Raw genomic sequence first — 12,210 nt, forward strand, 5'->3', positions numbered from 1 at the left:
TCACAACTCAAGGATGTGGAATAATATAGACATCAAAATGAACAAGAAATCGGTGTTTAAAAATGAATGCTTTGCAAAAAAAAAAAGATATTTGGCAGAGATCTATCTTATAATGATGTTCTATACAAATTCAACCTCTTAATTACTAACAATGTAATAAAAGGATTAAAGTCATACCCAATGCTTTAATATTAGAGGAATCACTTCAGTATTATGAAGTTATTCCTCCTTACCCAACCTTATTGATTACTGGTTTACATTTTCTAAATATTAAATGTAATAACAAAAAGCTGCGTGATGTTATTTCTATGGTCATATTTAATGGTTTCAAATCAAACATTTAATGATAACAATATAATTAAAGAGAAAATGTAAAGAACAGATAGACGAGTCAAAAATTACAAACTAGCCTGTCCTCAGATGAGGAGAATGGCCGCTAATGGGTTAATTATACACATCGGAAGCGTGCTCTTTACGTAATTACGTAACCTTGCTTGTTGACGCAACTGTAGCGTTTACTGGAAGAAATGTAGCGGAGTATAAATATCTTCCTACGGTTGTGCTTTAGAAAACGCCCTTAACCCAATAAACCACAACAGCGACGAATGTAGTTTCTTTATAATAATTAACCGCACCGTGAGGAGGCTTACAAGACAGCGTGCTCTAGTGAATTGTTGTCTCCTTTCATTTTGTTCATTCACAGATAAGAAAAGAAGCGACTTAAAAGAAGTACAAAGGGCACTGTGTTTAATAAAGTCTGCATTTTCAAGGCAGAGCTACGACGACAGTCAGGCGAATCACCGAACCAAGGAGTACCGGTGGAGAACTCGGTTACGCAGTTTTCTTCTTGAACAATTTGAAGAGACTGGCTGGGCGGTTCCGCAGGAAGAAAAATGCCTGGACGTAATAATAATAATAATTCTGAGGATAACGTGTTTATGATTTCAATATGTCTGGGGCTGGCCTTGTTTATTGTCAGTGTGACTGGTAAGTCTTTATATATATATATATATATATATATATATATATATATATATATATATATATATACATACACACACACACATACATATATATATATATATATATATATATATATATATATATATATATATATATATATATTATATGATATAATAAAGGAAAAGGATATATCATGTGTATTCCATTACCGGTACGATATTAGGATATGGTACAGGACTGGTGCCAATCAAGGGCTTTTTAAAAGATTATCTTTCGTACAGTACAGGTTTAGGGTTATTTTGTGGTGCTCGTTAAAAATGGTGCACCCTGTACTGGTCTTGCCCAGGCGTGCGCAAATGATCAAGTCGGAAAACAAGGGAACACCCTAGCAAGTACCTACTGTAACTCTATTTAGAAATGTTTACTATTAATAACACTGGCCAGCGGATAACTAGATTTAACTGCTAGTTGGAAAAAAACAGCATGTTGGGCGGATTAAAATCGAATAGGTCGCTTAGTGAGTGAAGAGTATTAAAAAGAATACCAAATGTTATGGCCATATAGACAGGGGTGAAATACCGTTATCTGGCTACCAAGATAGGGCTAGGACGAACAGGGAAGTTAAACCAGCACCGATACAGGTAGCAGGTCTATTTCTATTCATACCTACGAATCAAGCCATTGATGTTATATTCGGATAATACACGTTTAATTTCTAAAGCAGCTATTAGCAAAGCAGCCCACTGGTGGAGTATTGCTAATATTTGAATGCGTTTGTAAAAAAGTAACGGTGGCCCGTACATTATGGGTGGAGTCATATTAGTTCCTTAGTGAAACTAGAAATGTACCACATCCGTAATGAGTCTAAATATCTGTTTTACAGAATACCAACCGTAGCATTAATTATTAATTACGGCAAAATATTTGAGTTAAGCACACCGTGTTGGAAAATATGAGATATTGTGAGTGTTGTTAAGAGCAACAATGATACTTTACTTTCATAAGGGCAGAATTTTAAACGTATTTGTTTTGGCAGGACATCAAAACAAAAACACAAAAACCCATATCCATAGGGTGTGGCAAAGAGAAATCGTTGTCGAAATAATATTGGTCCACATTATTCCTAAATAAAATAATGGTAATTATTGGTTTGTTAGCCCAGCTGTGCCACCCTATTTCACTGCTATTGAGAGAGTGCAATGAAAAGTGAAAGTTGTACAGTTTCAGTAGTCTGGATTTCTGCATCCTGTTATCATATTTGGTGCCAGATAATGGATTTCTTCAGTTCTGTGGATGCACAGTGCCAGTGTGTGTGCCACTGAAATCTGAATCGAGAGCCCCTTTCACCCTGGCACTCCGACCCGGGTTCTGGCTACCCGGGTCACAATGCCGCGTAGGGTGAAACCATGTACCCGCATTGACCCGGGTTGAGCGAGGAAAATGCATAACAGCCGTTCGTAAGCCGACGCAATGACAAACAACCACGCCTGCGTGAAGGTTTCACTTCCTTAAGGAACGTTTCTGTTGCTTGAGACACAGCATGAGCCACAGCATGCTAGTGTGAAAGGGGTTTAGGAGATGCAGGCTAAAGGAGGCGCCTGTCCATTCTTATTCATACATGGGTTTATCATGCTTGTGTTTCTACACGTACAGTACGTACCCTCAGGGTGAATGACACCGGAAGTGCAAGGCAGATAACAACTAAGATCCCTTGCATTGTTTATCACAGCAACTTCAAAGAAAAATAGACAAGTTGTAGTGGTGAAATCACTAAACTGGATTGCTTGCTCTTTTTAGGAGAATGTGACTACCCTCCAGATTATCCCAATGCCGTACTGAAAGAAGAACATCAAACTCAAGGGCCACCTGACTTTGTAGAGGGGTTTAAAATCACTTATACATGTCAGAGTGGGTATGTACCGAACGGTGGATCTCCAAAAATCACTTGTACCAGTTCACAGTGGTCACCTCTGACCTTGGTGTGTGAACGTAAGTATGAGTTTGGTATTTGTACTGTCTGCAAGAGGTGTTTGTTCTCTTAAACAATTCAATTTGTCTCAATGATATTATGTAAGTGGACATTTTTTTAATAAAATAAATCAGGAATTTGGTTTAGTCTAAGTATTTATAAGTATGGAGATACAGAACTAAGGTGCAGGTGTTGCTAAATACTAACAAAAATACACATTTGTGTGAAATGTAGGGAACAATTAAACTAATGTTTTTCAGAAGCTTATAGATAATGTTATTATTTTTTTTATCAGGGATGGAAACTTCCAATTGAAAGTGCACCGTCATGCTGTCGTGTAAAATACTCATTTCAGATTTTTATTGTATTCTTTCTTTCAGGCCGATCATGTGGAAATCCAGGAGAGATACTTAATGGATACTTTAATACTGATGAGGGTGTTCTTTTTGGAGCCAAGGCTTATGCTGTTTGTAATGAAGGGTGAGTATATTGTGGTTGATGCTCAGGATTGTTAAGGTTGGGGTAGTATGTGCATATAATCCAGTAATGAGATGTATTATTACTGTAATAATATTACTGTTCGTGTCCTGGGGAAGCAAGTCCCTGTCATCAGTGATACAGTGCAGGTGCCCATATGTGAATTAAAGTTTAAGATTTGCAAAATTGCAGTGGGCTCTATTTACTTACATTTCTGGAAGTAACAATGATTTAAAAGCTGGCAATAAATAACATAGTTGCAGCTAGAGTTGCGCTAAAAAAATATTTTTATATATAGTTTATATGTTTCTTTGTTTTAGATACCAGTTGGCAGGCAATGGTGTCAGAAACTGTCACGCTACTGGCTGGGACGGTGCCATTCCTATATGTGAAAGTAAGTAGGCTTGTGTGTTTTTATTTTCTTTTTTATATACATAATGTTATGTATAGAATATTGTATCAGGTGCTGTACAATGCAAGCTGATAGGCACTCCACGAGGGGTCAGAGTGGGTACTGTCTGCTCTCACATTGAGGGGGTGAAATCCAGCTTGTATTTAACACAACACCCACTTCAGTAGTTCTCTTAATGTAGAGTTAAGTAAGAATACTTTTAATGGTATTTTTTTTCCTGTATTGAAATTAACTTTATTCTTTATTCTTGAATAGTGTCCGTGCCATATACTGTAAATAAATAAAGCTGTGCATAGATTTAGTCTGCAGTTTGAGTGGAATTATCTTTCCCAGACCTGCATACAGGTTAGCAATGTTGAAAGAGTTCAGATGTATTTGCACAATGTTTGGTTGTAAGGTGCAGAATAAAATATTAGCACACCTTGCAGACATGGGATGCTTCTTTTAGACTTATCCTAACCAAGTGCAAGTGTGCAAATACCATGCATTATCTATCCATCTCTCTGCTTATTTATGGATTATGTGAAGCAATGTATTAAAGATGCATTTGATATGAACTGTTGTTTTAGCACAGATTTTGAATAGGCTGATATTTGGAATAAAGATTTTATTTATTTTTCTCTCTTAGGTGTAAAGTGTCCAAACCCTCCATCGATTGTAAATGGTGAAATCACAAACCCACCTCAGGGAACTGTCACGTTTGGCACGTCATTTACCTACACGTGTAGTAAAGGGGTTCTGGTGGGTAATAGGGAGCTTGTTTGCACCAAATATGGAAACTACAGTAGTGATCCTCCAACATGTAAAGGTATGTATTGCTTTGTTTGTTAGTTATGTAACTGTGTGATTTGAGGGATGTGACATTCTAGAAGGGGTAGATTGATCTCAGGTGGACCAGCGGCTGCCACCTCTTCTCACAAACATAAAACATCACTCCCCGCTAAAATATAATGAACTCTCTTATAAAAATTAAAGAACAAACCAAGAAAACCTCAGTTTGAAACAATGATTTCACTATACCAGACGTATTTGTAAGTTTGGTGAAATGTTTACAAATAAAATGCGTATGCAGATAATGGGTTGTTAATTAATTTCTTTGAAAATGTTGCTTTAATTTCAAACTATAGCAGGTTCAGCTTTAAGTATTTTCTAGCTCTGTGCTACAGCTATTTCACTGTAATCTGTTTGACCATTACTTGTTTGTTATTTCAGATCACAAAGGCTGCCCTTCTGTTCAAGTGGAAAATGCCGTTAAGACAGCTGGATTTGGACCAGTTTATAAATATAAGGATTCCATTACCTTTGCTTGTAATCCTGGGTATATTCTTAAAGGCACTGCCACTGTTAACTGTGGAGTAAATGAAACTTGGGAACCTCAACTTCCGACTTGTGAAAAAGGTAAGTACCATTCACGCTTTGAGATAAAACACTAACTTGAAATACAGTAAACATCATGCTGACCAGCAGACCTTCAAGAGAGCTCTTATTGTCTGTTTTTTCCTATTAAAGGTAATATAGGAATTATGTATTTATTGATAACATCTATGTTACATTATTTAAGTCAGTGTTAGCCTTGTATAAACCTGAATTAAATCAGTGAGTACTGTACACGTGGTGCTTGTCATAATTTTAAGAATGCCTTCCTGTAGATCTGTAATACTAGTTTTGACTTTGCTAAAATGTTCCTTTTTGATTAGGTTTTTTTTTTTAAATCTTCATTACAGGTAAGATAATTCTGATCTGAAAGACTGCATCAAAGAGATAAGCTAAAGCCCAATCCTTGTTTCACAGGCACAACATTTAACCCATAAGCTGTTCCACTGTTTGTTTTCAAACACATGCTCATGTGAAGTGCTTGGGTCTTGGTTTGAGGAACACTAATCAGAAGCACATTCAGTGTGACATTTAATATACAATATTAATGTATTGAACTTGCGTTTGAATGCTATTTATACAGTCAGACATCAACCTAATTGTTTTATTTATTATAGCTCCAACCACACCCACAACAACAACAACAACAACTACAACTACCACCACAGAAGTGCCTCCACCACCCTCTCCTGGTAATGTGTTTAACATTAGAAGCACATTCAGTGTGACGTTCAGTATATTAATGTATTCCATTTGAATGCTATTTAAACAGCAGTCCATCATCAATCAAATTGTTTTATTTCTTTTACTTTAGCTCCAACCACCACAACCACAGAAGTGCCTCCACCACCCTCTCCTGGTAATGTGTTTAATATTAACACCCCCTCGCTAAATCTGCTGTCACGCTTATCATCGCAGGCTGTACATTTAGAAATAGGAATTGTGCATGCAGCCAGGGATAAACAGTAATGTACGTACAGTACTTGAGGGTGACCTGAAACCTCATGCAGGCTTGGGTGCAGGACTTGTGTGAGTTGTATTATTAATATTAATGTCATTATTATTATTATTATTGTTATTATTATTATTATTATTAGTTAGCCATTTAGCAGATGCTTTTATCCAAAGCGACGTACAGAGACTAGGGGGTAAACTATGCGCCATCAGTAACTGTGGATGCCGAGTCACTTACAATAGGGCCTCGGTTTAACATCTCATCCCAGGGACATTATTATTATTATTATTGCTGATGATGTAAGGATTATTGCCCACACTGCCAAACAGGTAACACAGCAGTAGCGATAGTATGGATGTCGTTCAGAAAACAAAAGCCAGAGCACTTTTTGAATGAAAAGAGAAATTTGTTCTAGCAACACATGGGGACGTAGTGCACTATTTTTTGGAACCCCGCTGCTTACTGTTTTAACCTGACTAGTTAAATCTAGATGCTAAAAGCAATATTACAATCGTGTTTGTTCCACACATGCTGTTTTCTCTTCACACAGTTCACATAGTTAGCATTTGAACTCATGGTGTTTTTTTTTTTTTTTTTTTTCAGTAGGATGTGGTAAAACATGTGGTAAGGGGGGGGTGGGGATGGGGGGGGGGGGTGGGGGTGTAGATGGGGGGGGGGCAAAAGTTAATCTGGTAAATAAAGTTCTCTGAATCTGTGGGAAGCCACTGGACATGAGGAGACCAATTATAAAAATGACATCAAAATACTGAATTGAAAAATTAAAAAGGGTACTTTTTTATTTTAGTACAATTCTAAAGTAATACATTTATAATATGAATGTAAAGCACAGTGTTACAGTTCATAAATTTAAATAACTCCTTGACAAAGTTCAGGGGGCTAGGATAGGTGTCCCATCCTTCTCTCCTGGAGGCTTGGAGCCCTGAAACCTCTCCTTGCCTCAGAACGTCCATATCAGGACACGGGGCACCCTGTGCCAAGTCGGTCCTTACTTTCATCTGACAGACATTGCTCGTGTCAACTGAACTCCCCTCTTCTTCTGTTTATGCCTTTAACTGGATTGAAACTGGAAATTAGTATCCTTTTAAGTTGTATTAAATGATTTCAAATGTGAAAGTGAACTTCCCCCCAGATAATCATTTTCTGGCGAGGTGGTGTTAATTCACTAGCCTTTTGCTTTTAAAGACCTCGGCCAGACACGGAGCGATTGTATGTGTTTTGACTTTCGTAGTCCTGTAGTAGTGACTCAGTTCAGTACAATGTGAAACCATGGATGAGCAACAAAACATTTGTTGTGGAAAAGTTTTGCCATAATTTGTCTTTTATCATATTGAATTTAAGATTGTGAGCATTGTTCAATCCTGTCACTGATTGTTTTGTATGACTTGATAATCTTCTTGTTTTTTTTTTCTCTCTCGAAGGAATCATCCTTGGTGTACTTGTTTCTGTCATATTGGTGGTTATTGCTCTTCTGGTCTATTGCCTGTATTTCAGAAATACGAAAGGGTGAGACCAGACACTGTTTTATAATGTTGTCCGTAAACTTGCTTCTGCTGGCCTTTTGAGCTTGCATGCATAAGCCTTTGAACACTCTTACTGTACTCTGCCTAGAAGACTTCTTTATTTTCCTTTTTTAAGCAAGACAAAATGAATGAATAGTTCAGCCTTGATTACACCGTGTAACAATTTTTTTTTTTTTTTTTTTTTTGTTCCTGGGTAGTAAGTGTTATTTCCTAATTGCTTATGCCTCAAAAGTATAGAAAATGGCTATTATTCCCCACAAACTTTGCTTTTGTGACCAGGACAGTGATATTTTAAAATATCACTATTTCCAATGGGAAAACGGGCAAATGTGTGTTTTTTCGTTCACATAAAGTCAGAAAAAAACAACATATGAATCCAAATTAACATGTATTTATACTAAAGTAATACAAAAATGACTACAAAAGATTTAGAATTGAGTAGTTTTTCGAGAGTTACGATTATACTGTAAATTACCAACTAAGTTTCCTATGGGTATTTACTTTTGATTTTATTTTGAAATATCACTGTCCTGGTCACAAAAGCAAAGTCTGTGGGGAATAATAGCCATTTTCTGTACTTTTGAGGCATAAGCAATTAGGAAATAACACTTACTACCCAGGAACAAAAATTGTGTTACATAATGTTATTTCTAGTTTCTTTCCACTTTTGGGAGGTGTACGAGGAGATGCAGTTTTGTCTTGTCTATCAATTTCCTGTGTTCTTGCAGATTAATGTCATTGGGCTTCCATGGCTTTCTCACACAGTTTCGGGTCTGTTTTGATCATCTAACCAGCATCAGATACAAGCACTGCCATCGTTTTAATGTATATATTATTCCTGCTTTATTAACATTAAATATAACATTTCCACATCCCCAGTGTATTTTACAGATTTATATGGGTGTTTATATCTGCAGCTTGTACTAATATTCGTATTAACCCTCTCAACACTGATGTAGTGGTCTTGGAGAGATTACTACACCCAGCATGGCATACCCGGGGTATCTTCTGTATCCACTTCATGCCACTGTATTGTTGAGGGGTTATTCTTCATAGTTACTTTAGTGTTGAAAATAACTTACCTGGAGACTACTGGCCTGCTTTGTTTGTAATGTGCCCCACCCCCCCGAAACATTATCAATGTGTCTAGCAATGTAGACAAACAAGTGTCAGATTTATTTTGTAGAGGCAGATGGTAAACCAACAGTCATGTCTAGCTGTACATTATCTGTTTTTTGTATTTCATGTTATAGGATTAAGAGTCCGTTCGTTGGCGTAAAACATAGTGAACTGTATTAAGAATTGAATGAAGTAGATTTTGAGTTTCTTCAGTTGTAAGTTTTGTTTTGATTATTTTTGGAATTGGGTTTCCAGCATACCTTTGATGCATTATATTTTGTTTAATTGGATTTGAGGGTGTGTGGTCAGCTGTGGCATCATCTGCTATCTGCTGTACGCTGCAAATGAATGCTTGCTTTTTGCCAACGTCTAACTAAATGTTAACTTGTTAAATCAATATGCAATGTGTGTATTAAGTTTCCTGGTAAACAGCATCTGAATGCCAAGATGATTAATTCGCAATATATTTGACCTACTTTACAAATAAAACTAGACATCTATAATGTAGAAAAAACACACTTTAGTATTATTAAATGGTACCTGTGCAGATTAGATCCCAGGGAAGGTCTTTAATGTAAACCTAGCCACTACCCAAAGTGTTTCAATCTTGGAGCCAGATACAATGTTTTTAAATGGTTGTCCCAAACTAATTCAAAGTACGTGTTTGTTTACCTGTCTTTGAGCTTGTCTGGAGAATCCTAAATGTTGGGATGGAGCCATCGCCCTCATTCTGTTTAAATCCTGTGACAACAGCTCTGCCAGGGCCCTCTACTCTCTGTCCATAAACATGTAGGGGCAGTGGGGCTGGCAGAGTTGAAAGGTCATATTGGTGGGGCTTCCGTGGAAAATTCAAAATCTCTCACCTTTTTCTCTCTATTTTGGTAATACCTTTTTGAGTTATTTGTGTTTCTATGTAGTTTTCTTTTAAGAGGTATTCTCCTTCCAGATGCAAATAACCTTATTAATATTACAATCCATGAGTATATTTCAGTGTTTCTGTCTGAGTTCCAATTTGGCCTTGCATGACTACTGATATCGTGCAGCTTTCTTCAGCTGGGTTTTCACTGGAACGGGAAGTTTTTAGGGTGTGTTGAACTGCAAGCCTGCCTCATTTGGCCACCAACCCTTTTTTTTTTTTGTACAAGAGAAAGCACAGGAAACGAAATAAAAACCCTGACATTGCGTTACATAAATAATAAAAAAAATTAAAACCTGACTGCATATTTATTATACACATTTTTGTACAGAACCGTAGCATCAACAATTATCCTTGTGGTAGTCGATGAACAGAGCTAAAATTCCAGCACTTTAGGTTAGTGATATGAAAATGATCCAATCAAAATGTTTAGTGCAGTCCATTGTAAAAATACTGCTAGTAAATCTACAATAGGCTACTGTTCTCGCCCACATTTCCTACTGCATAATATTCTTAATAATAATAATAATAGTAATAATAATAATACCTCTCGCGTGTAGAATGTGGTTTTATATTTTGTTGTTGTTATTGGGGATCCAGTATACCGGGTTGTTAGATTGGCTTGATACAAAAAAAAATGAATTTGGTTTAAGAGATATTACTTCAGCTCTAGGTGCTTGCTCAAGCCTGGTGCTGTCGGTAGCCCATGGCAAAAATACTGGAGACCATTGGCACCAATTCCCAGATATGCAAATTTAAATACATTTTGGGGTACAAACAGCGTGACTTATTTGTGCTAGGCAGTACCCATGATAGATGCTACGTAAAGCTACTGTACAGTGAATTGCATCTTATTGAGAATTTGGAGTTTCTAAGCTGCATGGAAACCCAGCCATTCTCTCATTATTGAGTGGGATGAGGAAGGCTGTTCAGTGCCTGAGATTCTCTAGATAAACTGAAAGCCAGGTAAAGCAGATTTAGAGAAGAGAGACAACTCTGTATTGGAGCAACACAACCCAGAACCACTCGGATTACAAATTCCAGAGGTGTTGGTGTTTTTGTGAATTGGAATATGTATTTTATATTTCATCTTGTGCTTGTTGATCAGTTATCTTTTTGATTATTATTTTTTTTTTATTCTTGACTTATAAACATTTATTTTCAACATCTAGCTCATACCACACTGCAGAAGACAATAAGAGGTTTGCTATTAAAGATGAGCAACATACCATGAATTGCGCTTGAAAAGGTATCTGTCGATTATCCATCCACCCTTTTGTGATTGTCTTTTTGCTTACAGAATCGCTCTACTCATCTCTTCCTGCAAGCCTTTAGTTTGTGATTTGTTTTTTTTGTTGCTTAGGTTATTAAACTAATTATATTTGTTGTGGAAACTTTCAAAGCAGACACTTCCATCCAGGGATAGTCCATCATGAAAGTTGGTACAAATGTATTTGAAGCTGTAGCAGAAAGATATAGTTCAAAACGAACTACTGTCCCAGACGTGTCTAATTTGTAAATTTAGATATCGGGGCTTCTTTCATTAACTGTTCTGTAGCAGGTAAGTCTAGTCATCACTCTGTAGAGAAAGCTGCTAAACTTAGATGAGGGTTCACTATTACAACCATGCAGGTAAATGCAGATTCAAATGAGAGAAAAATGAATGTTGCATCACTATAGGAGCCACACCCCACCGTGTTTATTTTAATTGCTCATGTACAGCAGTTCGTTTGTCTTGGGTTAAGATTTGCTCCTAAGTTAGTGAACTTCTCAGTTTTGTTGCAGAGTGTGTTTCATCATCCCAACCACACACACTTCTTGTTAAATGTCTTTTGGTCTTGTAAACTTATTACAATTGTATTTATACATGTACTGAGTAACATAAAACAAAATAGAAATAGTGAGGATCCCAACTGGAAATGTACCAAGTTACCAAGTCGAATTTCAGAGAAACTGAGCATGCAGCATCCGTTCAAGGTTTATTTGAATTGCAGCTTGGGTACATCTTCCACTAGAGTATGTAACTGTATTGTACATTGAAAGTGTGTTAATGTCTGTTTGTGTTTGTTGTGTTTTGCAGGAAATCTTCTTCTCCTCACACTGATGCTGTTTATTAAATCGATGCTATAGGATTCTCACCAGTGGCTTGCATCAATACAGACACTATGATCTGATTGTTGAATATTTTTTCACTGCAAATTAAATTGTGTGCACCTCTGTTTCAGCAATAGGTAGGGGCTGAAGTTTGCAATAAATCGTTTAAGTAGCCTGTATTGCAATTGCGAGTGTTCGTTTTTTTAATGTAGGTAAGGGCTGCTGTCTCCTCTCTGCATCTGTGCGCTTTACAAGCAAGTTCCGGGTCAGTCCAACTTGATTTTAAAATATAGAACCAGAACATTGTGTCTCAGTTCGAACTTCAGTTATTCCACTTTAGACGTAATTATCTCTATGTGCTTTAAAAAAAAAAAAAAACAACAACAACCT

At 36.8% G+C, this 12,210-nt stretch overlaps 1 protein-coding gene across 5 annotated transcripts; it reads left to right on the top strand.

Moving 5' to 3' along the window:
* The first annotated feature begins 513 nt into the window (after positions 1 to 513).
* On the top strand, positions 514 to 11,999 carry LOC121299898 (membrane cofactor protein-like). Of its 5 annotated transcripts, none has more exons than XM_041228117.1 (12): positions 514 to 987; positions 2,761 to 2,952; positions 3,313 to 3,412; positions 3,730 to 3,803; positions 4,450 to 4,629; positions 5,034 to 5,219; positions 5,813 to 5,887; positions 6,010 to 6,054; positions 6,757 to 6,774; positions 7,590 to 7,674; positions 10,899 to 10,975; positions 11,807 to 11,999. In XM_041228117.1, the coding sequence occupies exons 1-11, from the start codon at positions 894 to 896 to the stop codon at positions 10,969 to 10,971; spliced, it is 1,122 nt and encodes a 373-aa protein (XP_041084051.1). In that variant the 5' UTR covers positions 514 to 893; the 3' UTR covers positions 10,972 to 10,975; positions 11,807 to 11,999. The 5 variants fall into 5 exon arrangements, with proteins under 5 accessions (XP_041084051.1, XP_041084052.1, XP_041084053.1 ...); XM_041228115.1 differs by having other exon boundaries at positions 515 to 987; positions 6,754 to 6,774; XM_041228118.1 differs by lacking the exon at positions 10,899 to 10,975 and having other exon boundaries at positions 6,754 to 6,774.
* Positions 12,000 to 12,210: the final 211 nt, after the last annotated feature.

This window comes from Polyodon spathula, chromosome 25, assembly GCF_017654505.1.
Source record: "Polyodon spathula isolate WHYD16114869_AA chromosome 25, ASM1765450v1, whole genome shotgun sequence".
Lineage (NCBI taxonomy): Eukaryota > Metazoa > Chordata > Actinopteri > Acipenseriformes > Polyodontidae > Polyodon > Polyodon spathula.